Consider the following 22642-nt stretch of genomic DNA (forward strand, 5'->3'; position numbering starts at 1 on the left):
TCATTTTCCACATTTGCTAATGACACCTAATTGGGTGAGCATGCAAACTGTGAGAAGCATGCAAGGAGGTTTCAAGAGGACTTGGACAGGTTAAGTGAATAGAACATGGCAGGCATATAATGTGAATAAATGTGCTTTACTTGTGGATGTTCACATTAGTGGAAAAATCAAAAAGGCAGAATATTTCATAAATTGTTAGGGGTTGGGAAGCGCTGGTGTCAAAGTTGGATCTGAGTTTTATTGTCTGTAAGTCACGAAAGGAAAACGTACAGGTGCGGCAAACAATTGGAAAGGTAAACCATAACTTTCTAGTATTTCAAAGGGAATTTAAGTACAGAAGTAAAGATGTCTTGCTGTAGTTTTATAGAATCTCAGTAAGACTTCACTTGGAACATTGAGTGGTTATAATCATCTCAGCTCCAGAACATCCCTGCAGGATTTCCTCAAGATAGCGTCCTAAGCCCAATTATCGTCAGCTGCTTCATCAATGACCTTCTCTCCATCCTAAATCAGAAGTGGGGATGTTTCCCAATGATTATACAATGTTCAACACTGTTTTGCAACTCCTCAGTTAGTGAAGCAGTTCATATTAAATGCAACATGATCTGGATAATATCCAGACTTGACCTGACAAGTGGCAAGTGCAGGTACACAATCCTTTATCTGAAACGCTTGGGACCAACTGGCTTTTGGAATTTTTGAAATTTTGGAATAAGTGACATTTCAACGGTGAAATTTTTAAAAAATCTTACCAAACAGTAGACTCGCTGAGAGTAACGAGCCCTGAGACAGAATACACCGCATCCGAGTGACACGCATTGAGTGAGCGTGGAGTTGGGTTACCTGATTGCATGCCAAACAACCTTGTTATTGACCAAAAAACTTCAGAAAAAAGCCTCCAGATTTTGGAGCTTTTCGAATAAAGGGTTGTCTACCTGTAAGATCCTACATAAATGCGAGGGAATAACCATCTCTAATAAGAGACAGTCTAGCCACTGCCCCTTGACATTCAATGCTGTTACTCTCACTGAATACCCACTATCAACATCCTGAGGGTTAACATTAGCCGGAAACTCAATTGAATTTGTCATATAGATGTAATGGCTGGAAGAACAGGTCAGAGGCTAGGAATACTGCAGTATGTAACTCACCTCCTGCCTCTCGAAACAAAGCCTGACAACTACCTACAAGGTACAAGTCAGGAATGTAATAAAATACACTTGCCTGGATGGGTGCAGCTTCAATGCCAGTCAAGAAGCTTGGCAGCATCCAAAACAAAATAGGTCGGCTGGTTGGCACCTTATTCAGAAGCATCCATTCCCTCCACCACCGATATTCAGTAGCGGCAGTGTGTACTATCTACAGCAAACCTGCAGAAATCTACCAAAGATCCTTAGACAGTATTTTCCAAATCCACAATCACTTCCATCCAGCAAGATAAGGGCAATAGGTATGTGCGAACATTCACACATGCTAGTTCCCCGCACAATGGCACACAATATGACTTGGAAATACGTCACTGTTCCTTCACTGTTGCTGGGTTAAGATCCTGGAACTTCCTTCCTAAGGGCATTGTGAGTCTACCTACAGAGCATAGACTGCAGCAGTTCAAGAAGGCAGTTCATCACTGCCTTCTCAAGGGCAGCTAGGGACAGACAATAAAGGCTGGCCAGCTGTGGCATGCATGAGTGTCCCATGAGTGAATTAAATATAAAATTTCCAAGTACTCTATAATCTCATCTTTAATAATAGGCACTTAAATGCTACCAGTGACTGAGGTCAGGCTAGCTGGCATATAATTGAACATCATCTGCCTTCCTCTCCTCTTAAACAAAGGGTTACATTAGCCATTTTCCTACACTTTGGAACCCTCCCTACTCATGATTCTTGAAAGATTAGCACCAGTGCATCCAAGATCGTCACAGCTACCATCTTAACAACTTTGGTGTAGTCCATCCAGTATGGATGATTTATCCACCTTCAGACCTTGCAGCTTCCCTAACACATTCTCCTCAGTGAAAGGCCATTGCACTTACCTCTGCCCCTGACTCTGTTGAAGTTCTGGTATGCTACTGGTATCTTCCATTGTGAAGACTGATGCAAAATACCTATTTAGTTCTTCCACCATTTTTTTGTTCCCCATTACTACCACTCCAGCCTCATTTTCCAGTTATCCAATGTCCACTCTTGCCTTTCATATGTCTTAAAAAAAACTCTTGGAATCTTCTTTTATATTACCAGCTAGCCTCATATTTCATCTTCTCCACCCAGTTGATTTTTAATTGTCCCCAGCTCGTTAAAAAGCCTTTCCAATCCTCTGACTTCCCAGTAATCTTCACCGCATTGAATGCATATTCTATGTTCTTATGCTGTCCTTGATTTCCCTTGTCCTCGTGTTTCTTGTGATGATTTTCAGAAACTCCTGCCATTGCTGCTTCTCCGTCTCATCTGCTAGGCTTCCCTTCCAATCAACTATAGCCAGTTCCTCTTTGTGTTTGTAGTCGTAATGCTGTTACATCTGATTCCAGCTTCTCCCCCTCAAATTTCCAGCTAAAGTCTGGTCTCTGCCACCTAGTGGATCCTTCACCTTCAGTGCCCTAATCAATATGTCTTATTACACATCACCAAATTCGGAATTGCCTGTTTTCAGTCGACAGTGCCACAAAGCTGCTCTAAAAATCTAACTCTTTGGCTTCCAGACATTTCTTTACTTTGGTTGCCCTACCAATCCGATGTTCCCAGTCCACCATTGAAGCCCCCGTGATTATTGTAATAGTGCCTTTCTTACATGCTTTTCTATCTCCTGATTTACTTTCTGCTCCATGTATTGCTTGGAGGCCTGTACATAATTGTCATCAGGATCTTTTTCCCTTTGCCAATCCTCGACTCCACCTCCGCACATTCAATACCTTCTGACCCCATAATGCTTGTTGCTAGCGATTTAATTTCATGTCTTACTACCAAGGCACCCCTGCCCCCTCTGTCTGTCTTTTAGATTAGATGCATATCCTTTGGTGTTAGTTCCCAGCCCTGATCCCCTTGCAGCTATGCCTCTGTCTAATGCCCACATTTTATGGCATTGAGGAGATGATTGGCCATGATCTTGAATTATAGAGTGGGCTTGTTGGCTGAATTGCTTACCCCTGTTCTTATGTTCCTATGAGTTTTCCTCTGAAAGTAGAGGCTATGTCAACATTTCTTTTCGTCAAGATTGTTCAAAAAAATCTTGTCTGTTTATTTTATGCTGTGTACAATACTGATAGATACCTCAAGGAGATGGTCAATGCTTGGAAATGCCTTTTTTAAATGTAAATTACTTTAACTGGGTGGATTTTTATTTCAAGCATCTTCAGTGTTATCTTTTAACTTCTACAAAATCGACACTCATTTCTAAGAGCTGTCTTTCACAGGGGTTCTTTTAAAGAATATTGAACTGCTGTTTCTAATTTTAATGATTACTAGACAATACCAGTTAATTCTTCTTTTCCATTTGATACTAAATTGGCAAGTCTGTGACTCTGGAAATACACGGTCACTGTTGACCAAGATTCTGCATTAGATTGAGCTACTAAAGTGGCAAATTACGCTGGTAATTGCAATCTTTCTGTTTACATATAGACAGACTTGAAGGAATGACAGTAATCGTAACATGATAGAATTTTGTGTTCAGTTTGAAAGGGAAAAGTGTGAGTCTATATGTAAGTCTGCTGTACTAAACTTCACAAAGTTCTGATAAAGTTTAAAAGTCAGAGCTGACCAAAGAGAGCTAGGAAATAAGCGTAAACGATAAGATAGCAGGGCTTTTTAAAAGAAATATTTAACATCTCTTGAAAGAGATTCTTTCCAGTGGAAACAAAGGCTCATTGAATTATCTGTGACTAAATATGGAAGTTAAGAATTGTATGAAAAATAACAGCAACGTATATTATTGGTAAGTTAGAAGATTGGTCAGATTTCAAGAGTCAGCAAAAGAAGAAAAAGTATGAGGGAAAGCGAGCTGGTATTATTAAAAAGGAAGTTAATAAAGAGTTCCACAAGTGTTAATGTGGGAAATGAGTACCTAGATTATGTACTAGTCCTTTAAAGAGTGAGTCTATGGAATTGATAAATGTAAAACAAGAAAATGACAGAATAGATATTCCGTCTTTGTCGTTATATTAGAAGACTTATAAAATTTCCCAACGATACTTGAAAACCAAGAAGTGAAAGATTATTTTAGTTTTTTTTCAATCACCCAGAGGGTGCAGTTAAAAACTGACAGTCCCCCAGACCAGATGATCTGCATTCTCATCTCTTATACAAAGTGACTGCAGAGATGTTTGAGACATTGATTATCATACTCCAAATTCCTTATATTCTGAGCAAATTGTGAAATATCAAACATGCAACCTTTCCAAGAAAGGAGGAAAGACAGAGCAGCAAATCATACGCCAGTTAGGTCAATGTCAGTCTTAGGCAATTTGTGAGAATTCATTATTGGGGAGTTATAGCAAGGTACTTAGAAAATCATGATGTGATCAGGCAGAATCAGTATAACTTCATAAGAGAAATCTTGTTGAATTAATTATTATTCTGAGAAAATGCATTTGATAATGTTACCAAATGTTACAACACAAGATGAGAGCATATAGTGTAGGAGCTGTACTATAATCGCTTTTCCCAATGTTGTTTGTTCTATATTGGGAAGACAAAATGCAGGCTGGGTGATCACTGCAGAATACCTATGTTTTGTCTGCAGAGATAACCCTGAATTTCCAGTTGCCTGCCATTTCCACATATCATCATTGACCCTGGCTAATATTTCTGTCTTGGGCTTGCTGCAGTGCTCCAACAAGGCTCAGTGCAAGCTGGAAGAACAGCATCTTGTTTCCATTTTGAGGAAGCCTTCAGGACTCTATATTGAATTCAATAATTTTAGAATCGAAGCACTTTCTATGTCTTTTACCCACCTCCACATGCCAAGGCCTGTCATGACATTGGATGTTTTCAGCACTGCCAACCCAATTTTGCCGTTTTATGGTCCCCATTATTAGCTTTTAATTGTCCCAAGCATGCTATCATCTGTTGTGGTTCTGTTCTCCGAGCTGGAAGTTTTTGTTGCAAACGTTTCGTCCCCTGGCTAGGTGACATCATCAGTGCTTGGGAGCCTCCTGCGAAGCGCTTCTTTGATGTTTCCTCCGGTGTTTATAGTGATCTGTCCCTGCCGCTTCCGGTTGTCAGTTTCAGCTGTCCGCTGTAGTGGTTGGTATATTGGGTCCAGGTCGATGTGTTTGTTGATGGAGTTTGTGGATGAATGCCATGCCTCTAGGAATTCCCTGGCTGTTCTCTGTCTGGCTTGCCCTATGATAGTAGTGTTGTCCCAGTCGAATTCATGTTGCTTGTTGTCTGCGTGTGTGGCTACTAAGGATAGCTGGTCGTGTCGTTTCGTGGCTAGTTGATGTTCATGTATGCGGATTGTTAGCTGTCTTCCTGTTTGTCCTATATAGTGTTTTGTGCAATCCTTGCATGGTATTTTGTACACTACATTAGTTTACAATGTGATGGTACAGAGAACACCGAACGGAGAATTCACTACAAGGGTATACAGGAAAGCCACACACACGGACCAAGTCCTAAACTGTGAAAGTAACCACGAAGCTGCACCAGGACACTATTCAGAAGGGCCACGACACACTGCAGTACACCAGAACTGTAAAAAGAAGAGGAACACCTATACAAGGTATTCGCCAAAAACGGATACCCGCGCAACTTCATCAACAGATGCCTAAGAGAAAGACCACAGAACGAGGACATACCACAACCAAAAGGACTAGCCACACTACCATACATCAGGAGCATCTCGGAACTGACAGCCAGACTACTGCGACCCCGAGTGGTAATGGCTGACATAGGGTGGTGCAGTGGCTCAGTGGTTAGCACTGTTACCTCACAGCACCAGGGTTCCAGGTTTGATTCCACCCTGTGGTGATTGTGTGGAGTGGAGTAAGGAGGTGGGGTACTGTATGTGGATGGGATGCTCTTCGAAAGGTTGGTGTGGACTCAGTGGGTCAAATAGCCTGCTTCCAATCTGTAGTGATTCTATGATTTGAATTTATTGAAGTCTGAATTTGATTTTTAACAGACAAGCAAGTTAAGGATAATGGGGTGCAGACAGCAAAGTGGTGTTGACATCACAACAAAGATCAGTAATGATCTTACTGGATGGCAGAACAGGCTTGAAGGGTTGAATGACTTAGTCCGGCTAGTCCTGTGTTGCTGCTTCATTCACCATAGATGATTGTTGCAACATTTATGACTAAAACCTTTTGACTATCCAGTTTAGGAAGAGCATGACAGAGTGCGATTCTTGAGAAGATTTGTGGTTCAGGTTGTAAGTTTGCTCGCTGAGCTAGAAGATGTGTTTGCAGACATTGTGTCACCATGCTAGGTAACATGATCAGACAGCCTCTGGTGAAGCGCTGGTATTATGTCCCACTTTTTATTTATTCAAAGAATAGAATAGAATCCCTATACTGCGGAAACAGGCCCTTCAGCCCAACAAGTCCACACTGACCCTCCAGCAAGTAGCCTGTCCAGACCAATTTCCTTATCCTATATTTACCCCTGACTAATGCACCTAACCTGCACTATGGGCAATTTAGCATATTCACCTAACTTGCATATCTTTGGATTGTGGGAGGAACTCGAACACCTGGAGGAAACCCACCCAGAGACAGGGAGAACGTGCAAACTCCACGCAGACAGATGCCCGAAGCTTGAATTGTACCCGGGTCTCTGGCATTATGAGGCAGCAGTGCTAACCACTTGAGCTACCTTGTCATGTGTCTTGATCTCTTAAGGTGGGTGATATCATTTCCAGTTCTTTTTCTCAGAGGTTGCTAAATGGGGTCCAAATCGATGTGTTTATTAATGGAGTTCCAGCTTGAATGGCAGGCCTCTTGGAATTCCCAAGTGTGTCTCTCTTTAGCCTGTCCTAGGATGGATGTGTTGTCCCAGTTGAAGTGATGTACTTCTTCATTGGATGTGTCAGGACACTAGTGATAGTGGGTCATGACTTTTGGTGGCTAGTTGGTTTTTGTGTATGCTGGTGGCTAGTTTTCTGTCTGTTTGTCCGATGTAGTGTTTGTTACAGTTCTTTCATGGTATTTTGTAAATGACATTCGTATTGCTGGTTGTTGGTGTAGAATCAGAATGTTGCGAGAAATGATTAACAATGCCCACAACCGACTCCAAAAATACAATCGGGAAGTTTCACACTGAAAAGCTTTATATACCAACATGACAGACCATGAATGGACAGACGCACTAGAACAAGCCATCAGCATCAAACAACAGCAAACACAGAAAATTAGAAAAACTATCACTACAGGAAAAACTAGACAAGATCACACAAAAGAACAACACAGCCAACTCGGGCTTGGATTAATAACCTATCTGTTCGATCACTAACAGACACACAAAAAAATCCTACTAAGAGGGATGAACTACAATTACAGACATGTGGACCAAAAGGACTCTCAGAAGAAACCCAGCAGACCATCAGACAGACAGTTGCACCAACACTAAGCAGGAAGAAGGAAGGGAACACCCTCAACACCCAGGAAAGGAAAACCTTAGAAGGACTCAGAAAAGACAGAAACATTGTAATCCTACCTGCAGACAAAGGGCACATGACCGTCATCCTAAACAGAACACAGTACATTGAAAAAGCAAACTCATTGCTCACAGATACTGACACTTACAAACAGGTAGCGATAGACCCAACTCCACAGCTGGAAAACCATGTCACAGCCACATTGAAGAAACTTCATAAATAAGGACTAATTAGCAAGACAGATCTCCAAAAAATGTGACAGGAGAGATCCAACATACCCAGCTTCTACAGACTACCTAAAGTACATAAACCAGGGGACACCACCACCACCACTGCCCCTCCCACTAAAAAACACCTCAAATCCATAGTCTCACTACCTGGAACACCAACTACAGACTAGCTAAGGAACTCCACCAAAAACTGAAATATCTAGTAAAGACTTATGGCACTCCATCCACTCCACCCAAGAATTCCTGAACACCATCAAAGATACCAAGATAGTAGAGAATGAAATAATGGTCTCCATCGATGTAACAGCCCTATTCACATCAATTCACATCAGCCTGCCCAAAGAAACACTGACTGCACTACTAGAGGAACCAAGGATGCGTACACCAGACAGCAAAACTTCATCAGCAAGGACAATATCCTCAAGCTAGTAGACCTGTGCCTCACTACCTACTTCACCTTCAATGGCAAGACCTACAAACAAATCATTGGAACATCCATGGGATCTTCTTAGCAGAAGCAGTCATGCAGAGATTCGAACGAACAGCCCTTCCCAGGATCCAACCCAAACTTTGCGTCCGCTACGTGAATAACACCTTTGTCATCACAAAGCGGAACAAATTAGAGGAAATCAACAACATCAACAATATTCTTACTGGCATAAAATTCACAAAAGAGGAGGAGAGTAACAACAGACTCCCCTTCCTAGATGTCACTGTGGAGTGAACAGTTAATGGAGAACTTCTACCCAGTGTCTACAGGACAACGACGCACACAGTACAGATACTTAACTAAAGAAACAATCATCCCAACACCCACAAATGGAGCTGCATCAGGACATTATTTAAATGGGCCACAACACGTTGCAGCACCCAGGATCTAGGACCAGCAGAAGAAAAATACTTTTATCGCGTATTCAAGAAAAACGGGTACCCAATAAACACAGTCTGCCGATTCCTAAACAACAAACCCAAATAAGCAGACACAAAGCACCCAGAAACTCTAGCCACATTACTATACATCAAAGACATCTCTGAAATGACTACCAGACTATTCTGACCCCTTGGCATCATGGTAGTCTGCAAATCTACCACACACTTAAACAGTGGCTGATGAACCTATACCAACAACTAGTAAAACCAATGTTATTTACAAAATACCATGACAGGACTGTAACAAACACTACGTCGGACAGGCAGACAGAAAACTCGCCATCAAGATACACGAACACCAAGTAGTCAATAACAGACATGACCAGCTATCATTAGTATCCTTGCATACCAACGAAAGAGGACACCACTTCGACTGGGACAACACACCCACCCAAGGACAGGCTAGATGGAGACATATATGAGAATTCCAAGAAGCCTGGCATTCAAACTGGAACTCCATCAATAAGCACATCGATTTGGACCCATTTATCAACCTCTGAGGGAAAAAACACCTGGAAATGACATCACCCACCTGAAGAGACACAAACATAGAAAGTGGGACAGAACATCAGCGCTTAACTGCAGGCTCACTGATGATGTGACCTAGCAAGAGACGAAAAAAAACCGTCCAGCTCAGTGAGCAAACTTACAACCTGAGCATGACAGAGTGTGGGTGAGAGTAAGTAAGATGACGGCCACAGTTAAAAGACTTTTGCTTATTCTTGGCATGTTGATAATCAATTGTTTCCTCTAATAGAGTATTTTTGTTTCAGATAAACCAACAGTCGGGATTCGTTCATCCTGTGACAGACATTTGTTGGCAGCATCACAGAACAGTATTGTGGTTGGAGCAGTTTTTGCAGTTTTGAAAGCTATTTTTATGTTGGGTGAGTGCTGTCAATATTGATTGTCGATTCCTGTTGGATGATGGGGCCTCCTTTTTGTTTGGGATGCTTGTTTTGCACTCAGCTTTTATAAGTTAACATGTTTTCTTTCCCTTTGCTTCGGCTGATTCATGCACCAGATTGAACTCATGATTGATTTTAATGTAATATTTCTTGATGTCATTCATATGTATAGAAGTTAAGAGCATCTCAGTAGATGGCTAAAGACATTAATTTTTTTTAACCATAAGGCGTAAAATTATCAACAGCAATGCTTAATTTCTCTTCCCATAGAAGTTATGAAAAGTAAGTTCAGATTTTTTTCTCATTGTAGTTCAACTGGATGTTACACGTAGCAAATGGTGTATTAAAAAATTACAAATGTAACGTCTAAATCTTCCAGAACACTTTGTTTTAATGAATGGAGAGTGAACCTGCACTCTTAGTATACACTGCCTTTTGAACACCAGATGCAACTGTTGAACTCATACCTTTTATAAGCTTCAATATTGTATGACTTCAAAATAACTAACAACTAGTGGTTGTGATGATAACTATGAGGGAAGTCCTAGTGGAATCAATGTTTCTGGACTGTTGATGGAGTAAGTATCTAATAGATAGATCTTTTCTTGCTGCAGTCATTCCGCTCCTTTGGTCAAGGAAGGTTGGTGTTGTGTACCGGAACAATTAACTGTAAGCTAAGAGAGGGGGTGACTTTATTCCAGAAAGAAGCTGCTGTGCATTGAGATACAATTAAAATGTAATCTAGAAGACTCACAACACACAATGAAAAGAATTCAATTTCCATTTCAATTTTAGGTGATGCTGAATTGAAAGGCTCTGGATTTTCACTTTCTGGTGGAATGGAGGAACTTGCAGACGATGATGTAGGAGTGAAAAAATCTGGCAGTCGGACTGTTTCAATTGAAACAGCCAGTTTAGATGCTTATGCTAAATACGTGTTAAAGAATATCTGTCAGCAGGTAAAAGGGGCTTAAATTTTGGACACTGAAATGTTAGTGTGTTCACTGAAATTAAAGTTTTTCTGTTTTTATGCATTTAGCAAGAATTATCTTATTTTTGTCTAAAATATAGAGGTCAAGTTTAGAAAAATACACTTCATTATTAATTGGTGACAAATATATAGGTGTCAGAGCTCCAATTTTCATGTTTTAATTATGTTTTATTTTACAGGCCTGAAATGTTTAAATGAGTAACTTGTGCTTAACGTATCATTCTCCTCTATACCAACTACCCATCCCACAAGAAAACTACACCGGGCCAGATTTTTCCACAAGGCAGGGACTGATTAGGGATAGTCAGCTTGGCTTTGTGCATGGGAAATTGTGTCTCACTAACTTGATGAGTTTTTTGAAGAATGACAAAGCAGATTCATGAAAGCAGAATGGTAGATGTTATCTATATGGATTTCAGTGAGGCATTTGACAAGGTTCCACATGGTAGACTGGTTAGCAAGTTTAGATCACATGGAATCAAGGGGCAGTGAGCCAATTTGATACAAAATTGCCTTGTAGGTTTGGAGACAAGGGTAGTGGTGCAGGGTTGTTTTTCAAATTAGGCCTGTAACCAGTCGTGTGTTGCAAGAGTCAGTATTATCTCCATTACTTTTTGTCGTTTATTTAAATGACTTGCATATAAATATGGCAGGTATGGTTAGTAAGTTTGTAGGTGACACCAAAATTGATAATGTAGTGGACAGTGAAGAAGGTTATCTCAGAGTAGAATGGGACCTTGATCAGATGGGCCAATGGACTGAGGAATGGCAGATGGGGTTTACTTTAGGTACATGTGAGGTGCTGCATTTTGTTAAGGCAAACCAGGGCAGGAGTTATGGTTGAACTATGGGGAGGGTTGCTAAACAAAGACACGTGGGGTTCAGGTTCTTAGTCCCTTGAAAATGGAGTTGTAGGTAGACACGATAGAAAAGAAGGCATTTGACATGCTTCCCTTCATTGGTCAGTGCATTGAGTATAGGAATTGGGATGTCATATTCCGTCTGTATAGGACATTGGTGAGGCCACTATTAGAATACTGCGTACAATTCTAGTCTCCCTGCTATAGAAAATTTGTTGTGAAACTTGAAAGGGTTCAGAAAAGATTTAGAAGGATGTTGCTGAGACTCGAGGGTTTGGCCTATAGGGAGAGACTGCATTTGCTGAGGCTTTTTCTCCTGGACCATCTGAGGTTATGGATTTTCCTTCGAGGTTTATAAAATCATAAGGGATATGGATAAGGTGGATAGCTAAAGTCTTTTTCCTAGGGTGAGGGAATTCAAAACTAGAGAACATAGGTTCAAGAAGAGAGGGCAACTTTTTCATGTGGAGTGTGATGTGTGTATGGAATGAACCACCAGAGGAAATGGTGGAGGCTGGTACAATTACAGCATTTAAAAGGCATCTGGATGGGTACATGAATAGGAAGGGTTTGGAGGGATATGGGACATTTGCTGGTAAATAGGACTAGATCAGTTTAGGAGATCTGGTTGGCATGGGCGAGTTGGACCGAAGAGTCTGTTTCCATGCTTTGTAATCCTGTGCCTCTGAGTATACTCTCACAAAAATTATACCATGAGCTAAAGTGGAGAAGGTGGTAGTGACTAATCTTCTTGAACGTCTGCAGTAGATTTAGCTTTGCTGTATCCACAGTGCTGTTAGGGAGGTAGTTTCAGGATTTTGACCCACTCACACTGAAGGATCAACAATATATTTTCAGATATGAATGGTGAGTAGCTTGGAGGGAATTTTGTAGGTGGTAATGTTGCCATGTAACTGCTGCCTTAGTCTTATGTGACAGTGGTTCGGGATTTAGAAGGTGCTGTTCGAACATGGTGAATTTCTACAGTGCGTCTTGTCAGATGGTATAATCTAAAGCTTCTGAGCGTCAGTAGTGGAGAGAGTGAATATTTGAGAATGTGGTGCCATTCACTGGGCTGTTTTTACCTGGACAGTGGCAAGCCTCTTGAGAGTTGTTGGAGCTGGACTCATTCAGGCAAGTTTTTAGGAAGAGATGATATTGTCATGGCATTCTCACTGGACTAGTAATCCAGCGATATCAGAAATACTCTGTGGCCCAGGTTTGAATCTACCATGGCAAATGGTGACATTTTAAATTGAAAATTAAATGTCTACTGATGGCTGTTGAACCTCTGTTGATTGTCGTAAAAATCCATCTGGCATGCTAATGTTTTTTAGGGAAGGAAATCTGCTGTCTTTTCCTATTCTGGCCTACACATGACTATGAATCCCTCTAATCCTTCTTCTGCATGGAAACCGGACGTCTGTCCTCAGCAGCAACATGAAGAACTAGAAGTCAATGATGTGGTCCATGTCAACATGCCAATCATAATTCGTGGAATGTCAGAGCAGCATAGCTTAAGGGGAACTTTGCATATGACTGCAGACCACTATTATGGTTAACTTTAACATCCCTCTGAAAGGGTTAGCATATCAAACCACTTTAAAAAAAACTCAAAAAAAGGAAACCGCATGAACCACCTCGCATTAATCAACACTGGAAACAACAATGGCCAACTCAGCTCTGTAAAGTCCTCCTTACTAATATTTACAGTCTGACCTGTCCCTTAGACCCAACAAAGATAATGGCGCAGTGATGTACAGTCAGAAGGCGTTGCCCTCAAAGTCATTAACATTGACTTTGCATGCCATGAAGTCATGTTGAGATGAAACATTGGCAAGGAAATGACTTGCTAAACCCCAGTTTCCACCATCCCTTTCAGCAGATGAATCAGTGTTCCTCTATTTTGAACACCATTTGGAGGAAACACTGAGGGTAGCAAGAATGCAAAGTGTACTCTAGGTCACAGTCTTCAGTGTCTGTCACTGCGTGGCTTAGCAAAGTCCCGACTGTCCAAGTTGGCAAAGTCCTAAAGAGCATCGCTGTTAGAGTGAATCTGTTGGACAGATAGCGAAAGAACCAAGAAGAGGAAAAAGCATACCGAACTTCATCCTCACTAACTTGCCTGTGGCAAATGCACCTGACTGTGCCAGTATTGATAGGACTGCACAGACCTTGTGGAGACTAAGACCCCTCTTCACATTGATGTTACCTCCCATTATGTTGCATGGTACTAACACTATACCAAATGGAATAGATGTCAAACAGCAACTAAAGACTGGTGTTACAACGCAGGTAAACTCCTCTGCTAATTTAAACCCAATACACAGAGAAGCTCACCTTGCTCCATGGTCTGTTAAATTTTGAGAGGCAAAGAACTATCCCAGAGGTCATTGTTTAAAATAATTTTATTCTTTAAGTCCAACAGAGAATATTAAACCATAACTATTTACAACTCTTTTCTCTTAAACCTATCTTTTACCTCCCACTCTACAATACTGGTCTACGAAAAAAAATGTGAATAAGATCTACAAAAAAAACACATTTCAAAACCAGTCAACTTTGTTGATCCTCCATTGTAGATTTTCCTCTGTAGTTTTTTTTTCTCTAGGTCGGCTTCTGTGTTCTGCTGGACAAATTTCTTATGGGCAGATACCTTTCAGAGAACTGTTCGGCTAGCAGGCTATACTTGTTGGTTTTCTTGTCAGTTCTCCCTCCTACTGTTCAAAATGTCCGATTTTATATCCCAAAACATCGGATCATTTCATTTGTTTGATGTCATCAAAACACTCAATGCAAATTCGATTGGATTTTGGCATCTGAGGCATAATTTAAACTGATTGGCCAAACTTGAATTTGTATTTGTTTGATGACAACACAACTCCAGCTATTTGTTTCAGCCAAGTGTTACGCTTTTACCTTGTTCAGCACTCTGTGTGTTTTCGGTCAGTCCTTGCTAGCTTCCTTTCTCTCTTAAAGGTACAGAACACCTCTACACATTCATAATACTGGGCATCCATGTGGTACTGTGGGTCATCATCTGCAACAAAATTGTACTAAAGCCACAAAATCTGCAAACTCACTTATGACTCAGCATAACCTATACGCTACCATTTTCATCAAGCAAGTTGATCAGCACTGATTCAATGAAGAGTGCAAGAGAACATGCCAGGAAGCAAACCAGGCAGACCTAAAAATAAGCTGTCAATGTGGTGAAGGTGATAAAACAGTTTTACTTGCATGCCAAACAACATAAGCAGCAAGTGATAGACTGGGTCAGATCTATATCCTACCACATCCAATTGTTAAACCTTGGTGAATATTTAATTACAAACCAGAGGAGACGACTCTACAATGTCCCTATCTACAATGATAGAGAGACCAACAGATGAGTGCAAAAACAAAGTTCAAGCATTTACAACAATCTTCAGCCAGAAATGTTGAGTGTATGATGCATCTCTGCCTCCTCTAGTGGCCCCAACCATCCCAGATGTCAGTTTTCAGCCAATTTCGTTCACTCCATATGATAACAAATAGCTGAAGGCGTTGGATACCGCTGAGGCTATGGGCCCTGACAGCGTTCAGCAATAATAAAGATTTGTGCTCCAAACCTTACTGTTGCTCGAGCCAAGCAGTTTCAGTAAAGCTAAAACAGTAGCAACTACCTAATAGATAATTGCCTGGACATGTTCCGTACACACAAATCAGGACAAATTCGACGTGATTAATTGCCATCCCATCAGTCTTCTCTCAATCAGTAGTAAATTGACAAAAAGTGTTATCATCAGTGCTACCAAGTAAATATGTGGTTAATAATGACATTCATTTTGGTTGTACTGGAGTCATTCAGCTCTGGACATCATTAAAATTTCTTTCAAACATGAACATACCGCCTTCTTTCAAACATGAACAAAAAAGCTGATCTCCAGAAGTGAGTTGAGACTGCTTTTGACATCAAGGCCACATTTGACTGAACATGATATCAAGAAGCCCTAGAGTCAATTGGAATTGGAATACTCCACTAGTTGGTGTCATACCTAACACAAAGGAAGATAGTTTTGTTCCTTGGAGGATTGGTCATTTCAGCTCCAGGGCATGTTTACAGGAGTTCATTAAGCTAGTGGCCTAGGCCCAATCATCTTTAGCTATTGTTTTAATGAATTTCCCACCATCGTAGGGTGAGAAGTGGGGAGATATTAGTTGACGATTGGACTATGTTCAGCATTATTTACAGCTCCTCGTATTTAAGCAGTACTTGTCCACCTGCAGCAAAACAGGACAGTATGCAGGTTTGGGCTGATAAGTGGTAAGTAACGTTCATGCCATGTACGTTCAAGACAGTGACCGTATTCCACAAAAACTAAATTTAACCATCATCTTTTGACATTCAGTAGTACTAATATCCCTCAGTACTCCAATATCAACATCCTTTGGTGTTACCATTGACCAGAAATCAAACCGGACTACAGTTTAGGCACCTGAATGTGTTGCCACCAGTGTTATGGTGAAGCTAATAGGGGAAAGAGAAAAATTTATCAAAGCGATATTAAACTGTAGATGGTTACAGTGATTGTGGGGTTGATTATGCTACCTTGGAGAGATTTGAACACTTCCTTGTTAATTTTAAATTTGAAAAATTAGAGACTGGGAACCTATGAATGGCAGTGAATAAGTAATTGATGGTTGAATGGGACTTGGTGTAAGTTAGATGGAAGGTGCAAGAAGTGGAGTGTAAGTGAGCACAAATTTATGGTGTGTAGACATTGGGTGGCTCATCAAGGCAACAATGGATAATTATTTCTTAAGGTAAGAAAAGCATGAATAAAAGTTTCGACGCAGGTACATTGAAACAAGTGTGGATGTGGATTATCCCAAAGAATATGGGGGAAAAGCAAGACTCAGGCTATTGAGTTGCATGATCAGCCATGATCATAATGAATAGCGGAGCAGACTTGAACAGAACTTGAACTTGGCTTACTCCTGCTCCTATATTCTACATTTCTGTGATCTTTCAGAGATGGCAGTGGATCATCTTGATAATGGAGAAGTTTTGGAGTTGAAAGCTATCTCTCAATTGTAATGCTAAGGTTATAAAAAGTCTATCTTCAATTCTAGGGCCAAGTTTGAATCAATTTCTGGAGATGAGTCATTTAGGGGTGGAGTTTACAATCTGTTACTATGTCTGCATAGGTGAGAGTGGAAACAAATGAGGGCAATCCCACTTGGTAATGCAGGCATTATGTCAATCAATGTCAAAGAGTCTGGTGCTTGAGAAGCCCAGCCAGTCAGGCAGCATCCGAGGAGCAGGAGAGTCAATGTTTTGAGCATAAGCTCTTCATCAGGAATCTGATAAAAGAGCTTATGCTTGAAACATCGACTCTCCTGCTGCTCGGATGCTGCCTAACCGGCTGTGCTTTTCCAGCACCACACTTTTTGACTTTGATAGATATAGTGCTTGCATTACCAAGTGGGATTGCCCTCACTTGTTTCCACTCTTACGCACTTTTCCAGCACCACACGTTTTGGCTCTGATAACCAGCATCTGCAGTCCTCACTTTCTCCTACTTGACTATATCAATCAAGGATGATGTGGTAATCCCTGTCAAAGCCTTCCATCCAATCAAGAATTTTGATGTGGGAATGAAATTCAAAGCAGGAATGCCCATATTTAATATATTTAGATACAACTGTTAGAAGAGAATAGTTCAATACAAGTATGAAGTGCAGATCCATCTAAGAGTGTATGTATATAGAGGGTGTTTTCAAATGTGGGAACATCCAAACTAGGAATTATACACGTAAGCAGGTTAGTAATAAATCCAAATAAGGAATTCATTGAAACTTCCTTTCTCCAGATAGTGGTTAGAATGTGGAAATTTCTGCCATATGGAGTAGTTGAGGCATGTGGCAAAACTGCCTTTGAGGTCAATGTGGATAAATATATGGAGGGGAGAAAGCAATAAGTTAGGCTGAAGGATTTGATGCAATAGAGTGGGAAAAGAATTACATCAGCATTAACACCTGTATGGACAGGTTAAGATAACATCTTAGTTCTGTGTATTCTTGATTCTCAATTTTTTTAACTTTTATTTCCTTGTCACAACTTCATGTTTCTTTTGATGCTGTTTACATCTTGCCCACTCTGAAATTCCGATTTTTGTTTTTACTTTTTAGTGTGCACAAATGTTGCACTTGCTGACAAATGCAAAATAACCTTGAAGCCCTAATGGCTTGCAAATGATCTAACAAGTACAGTCCAACCTACACTGTTTCCAGATCAAATAATAATTACACTTTAAATGGCTGATGGTTGATTTACTTAGCAAAAAGTATGTGATCTTAAAGGAAGGCAACCTGGCATTGATAGCAGAGTAGAGCATTATTTAAAGCATTATATAACATACACTTTTCTATTAGCCATTGTTATTTCTTACAGGAGTGGGTGGGAGAACGCTGCCTTAAGAGTTTGTGTGAGGATAGCAGTGCTCTGCAAGATCCAGTTCTGACAAATAAGCAAGCTCAACGCCTCTTGCAATTGATATGCTATCCGCACCGCCAACTGGACAGTGAGGAAGGGGACAACCCACAACGTCAGAGAATCAAACGCATTCTGCAGGTAAGGAATAGTGCATTTGAGAAAGAAAATAACAAAAACAGTATACAGTATAAAGAAAGCATCTTGGTATTCTCTTAAAGCTAAGAATGAAGAGCTTTTTCAGGGAGACTTTGGCTCCAAAAGTAACAGAATAGGTTGAAACTTTGAAACAAATTTTGAGTCAACCACAGTTCTTTGTTATTCCTGATCGAAGGGGTGATGGCGAATGACTACTTTTACCTGTGACCAAAAAAGGAGAACATTACAACGTATCATGTAATGTTTCTTAATCATTTTTAGAGTCTTTTTCCCCATCTGTAGAAGCTCTATGCAGGGCATCGCTTAGTGTACAGCAGGTCCTGTACTGCCATGATGGAATTTTGAATGATTGTACCTATCAGGTGAGCTTGCATACAAGCAGTGCGTGGGTTGCAAATGGGTTCCATTCTAGAGTCTGTTTGCAAGTCGATTTGTACACAGGTCATACACATTGCAGACAATATAAAATACTGCTGATGCATTCGAGGAAATGTTCACATATCGCACCTTTGAAATTATTATTAATACACACCCAAATGGAATTGCGTTCGTAAGTACGAGCATTTGCAAGTTGGATGTTCCTAGATTCTTTTGAACCGAAAAACGAAGCTAATGATCTGGTATGTTAACTGTATCTGTTCTGAAGACAATAGTGTAAACATCCTTCTGAAGGCATTACAAAGATCTGCGGTAATCAGCTTTGAACAAAATGCTTTGTTTTATTTTAAAAGAAAATTCTTCACAAAAGTAATCAATACTCATTTTACTCTCAGAATTTAAAATCCAAATTCCAAATATGATAATATGTATAATTATACACCTTTCATCAAATTCTCAATGTAAGATACTGTTATGATGCCAGGTGATGGTAATACAAAACAAATCTCATCCCAGAGTGAAGCCTGGCTTGGTAGACCACAAGGTTAATTCTTGTCGTGGATAATCATGGTGGATTGTCATTGAACATATTTGAATGAGACTGCCAGAATTAACAAAAGAACGCAAGTTTATTGCACAGAAGGGAAAAAAAGTTTTCCATCAATGTCCTTTACACAGACTCCTATCTCAACTCTTAAATTACCGACTTAACTGGCTGTTTCTTGTCCCCTTGATCTGCTGAAACAGTTTTACAACTATGTCTAGCTCTGATGACCTAATCCATCTCCCAGTTGTAAGAATTTGAAATGTCTGTGAAAACGCACACCACTTTGGAGGCTTCACAATCTAAAATCCTTCTGCTAGGATGAAAATTTTGAACTGAAAACTTGAATCTTCTACAAGGAGGAAACAGTTCTGCTGCAGTGAGCTCCTTATTCTGCTGAACTGAAATCTCACTAAGCTCAAGGTCTTTTTTTCCCTTCTCTTTCATAAACTCAGCAGAATAAACATTTCATCAATTTACATCATCAATATTGTCCTTGGCATGTGACTTCTTGGAAGTTATGTTTTTAGGTGTCTCAAAGTAAATGTTCCCGACAGAGAACTGAAATCAAAATTCATCGGCTTCTATTTTAAAATTCTAATTTCCTAAATGATATTAATACATATCAAATATGTTTATCTCAATAGTTATCAAGAAATTAGTGACAAATTCAAAAGAAACTACTTACCCAAAGAGTGGCAAGGATGTGGGCTGTTCTACCACAATGAATAATTGAAGCAATAATGTAGTTGCATTAAAGGAAAATTAGATAAGTATGTGAGGAAGAAGAGAAGGTATGGTTATAATAATGGATTTAGATGAGATAAAATGAGAGACTGCTTGAGTAGACAGAAACATTGATATAGACTGGATTGGCTGAATGGCCTGTTTCTGTGTTGTGATATCCTTTTGTAATTGTACGTAGCCTCCATATTTGGAGACATTTAGGTGAATAGTCACCCATTGATGCAGTTGTTATCTGTAGCTCACCGCACTGTAACCTTTTCCAACCATCTGCACAAATGCACCTTTCTTAAAATGAAATATTGAGATAACTTTCTCATTTATTTTAGAATCTTGATCAGTGGACAATGAGGCAATCCTCACTGGAACTGCAACTTATGATTAAACAGAGCATCATCAGTGTAAGTAAATAGCATTAACACAGAAAACACTGGAAATGCTCAGTAAGTCGGGCAGTTTTTGTAGAAAGAGAAATAGAGTGAACATTTCAGCTCAATAATTCTTCAGAAGTTAGTTCATCCATCTGATGAAAGGTCCTCAATCTGAAACAACGTCTGTGATTTCATTTGCAACCTGAATATCTCCTCTCAGAAGCTACCTGACATGCTGAGTGTTTCCACGATTTTCTGATTATATTTCAGACTTTCAGCATCTGCAGTTGTTGCTTTTGCAAAAATGAAAGGTATTACAGTTTGACTTCAATTCTGATTCTGTATATGCAATCAAATATCTTGATATGTGTAGGCAAAAGTGAGGACTGCAGATGCTGGAAACCAGAGTTTAGATTCGAGTGGTGCTGGAAAAGCACAGCAGGTCAGGCAGCATCCAAGTAGCAGGAAAATCGACGTTTCGGTCAAAAACCCTTCATCAGGAATGGAGGCAGGGAGCCTCCAGGGTGGAGAGATAAGTCGTGGTGGGATGAGGTGGGGGATGTATGTGTGTTTACCAATGCCAATAAGTGAACGTGGGAGAGTTTTCACGATTTAAAAAGAATTTCTAGTTAAATTTTATTTCTCTAATTCATTTGCTGTAATGCTTCTGAGCTTGAGAAATATCTGATTCTAGTCTATGCTGCACCTGTTCAAGTTTCTCCCCATCAAATGCTGGTAAGAATAGTTTTCCTGTGTTTTGGTTGAGAAAATTGCAACACTGATGTCATCCAGTTCAATGGTAATCTGTACTGACTCGACCAGTGATTGTTAGAAAGCCAAAATGGGTACACATCAAGATTGGAAATTTTGTATCTGAATTTAATTTGAATCAATATGAGGGGAAACAGCACTTGAATAAGCATTACCCAATAATTAAAAATATTTTTTCTTGTACTGGGCTGAGTCTCCTGCATTCCCATTACCTTAAGTTGTGTCCCCTGTACTGCTATTAAAATTTTATCCAAGTCTTACAAAGCTTTTTATTGCCTCATGTAGAGTTGCTGAGTGCCGAGAGTGAGTGCATGTAAAGGTGTTAGGCACAGTGATTATTTCTAGGCACCTTGTTTTCCTCCTCGGGCCTAGTGGTGTATCTCTCAGAACATTGTGTCTGATCTTGTATTTTAGGAGATGAATTCCTTGTTGGAAAACATTGCTAAAGCCACCATTGAGGTATTTCAAAAATCAGCAGAAATGAACTCCTCCAATCTAAGCAGTAATGGAATCATGAATGCTGGAGTACCTATCTTTAGCTCCAGCAGCATAAATGGAAATACCACCAGCAAAATGAAACCGTTACTTAGGTGAGTTGTAGAAAGACTTAAACATGTGAACTGCGGAAATGTAAAACAAAACTGGAAATGTAAAGGACAGTCAAATCTAAAAAGAGAAGACGCAGGTGAAGAATTTAATCAAAACTAAAAACTTGTCTTTTTTCTTAACTTGTTGACTGATCTGTACATTTCCAGTATTTTCTAAATATTTTGAGTTTTATTTTGGATGTTTGGAGTTCGAACATATGAGTTGATATTTTCGTGGGAGGCAGTAGCATAATAATAATGTAACTGAACAAGTAATCCATTGCTCCACATTAATATTGTGGGGCTGTGGGCTTAAATCCTAGATGGTGAAATTTGATTCATTCCAATTGGCTATTGTATGGGATTGTTTTTTGTATGTGGAACACTTTTTTATTTGTTCTGGCACCCTGCACTTGTGTTGGGAAAAGCACTGAATCATTGATTCAGCACTGAAGTATAGTCAAATAACAGTTTGAGGTTTATCTCTGAATAGCAGAAAGTTATCTGCCAAATATGTAAGGGGTATTAAAGCAAAATATTGCACTTTTTGGTGATCTGAAATAAGAGCAAAAAATACAGTGAAATCTCGATAGATTAAGCAGCATAAGTGGAGAGAAGCAGACATATGTTTCAGATCAGTGTTTTTTTTTTAATCAGCATGAAAGCATTTCTTAACGGGAGATATTTTAGATAAGGTAAACAAAGAACAGATATTCCTCTTGGCTTATGTTACACGGACTGGGGGAATGCAAGCCAGGTAAAAACAATGACTGCAGACGCTGGAAACCAGATTCTGGATTAGAGTGGTGCTGGAAAAGCACAGCAGTTCAGGCAGCATCCGAGGAGCAGGAAAATTGACGTTTCGGGCAAAAGCCCTTCATCAGGAATACAGGAATGCAAGTCAGTAATTCTTGATCCCAATGAACATGCATAAGAAAGAGAAAGAAGATTTCTTAAATGTGGAGATCAAAAATGTACATACAGGTCGTTCTGCTACATGTGTTTCGTCAGTGTGAATTGGCTATAATGCTATTGATGAATTGTAGACCTTGTTTGGATAACACAAACTTTCTACAGAACGGGTATCGTTATTTTCTATT

The 22642-nt window shown here is 39.9% G+C and overlaps 1 protein-coding gene across 2 annotated transcripts in view; it reads left to right on the forward strand.

Annotated features, from left to right (window-relative positions):
- med12 (mediator complex subunit 12) overlaps window positions 1-22642 on the forward strand; it is a 198696-nt gene that overhangs the window by 115745 nt on the left and 60309 nt on the right. For both annotated transcript variants that reach the window (XM_043704778.1, XM_043704779.1), the window contains exons 25-29: window positions 9528-9641; window positions 10458-10621; window positions 17950-18129; window positions 20143-20214; window positions 21370-21545. In XM_043704778.1, coding sequence (XP_043560713.1) covers window positions 9528-9641; window positions 10458-10621; window positions 17950-18129; window positions 20143-20214; window positions 21370-21545 — 706 coding nt within the window. The remainder of the gene's footprint in view (window positions 1-9527; window positions 9642-10457; window positions 10622-17949; window positions 18130-20142; window positions 20215-21369; window positions 21546-22642) is intronic.

Source organism: Chiloscyllium plagiosum, chromosome 15, assembly GCF_004010195.1.
Source record: "Chiloscyllium plagiosum isolate BGI_BamShark_2017 chromosome 15, ASM401019v2, whole genome shotgun sequence".
In the NCBI taxonomy this organism is placed as follows: Eukaryota; Metazoa; Chordata; class Chondrichthyes; order Orectolobiformes; family Hemiscylliidae; genus Chiloscyllium; species Chiloscyllium plagiosum.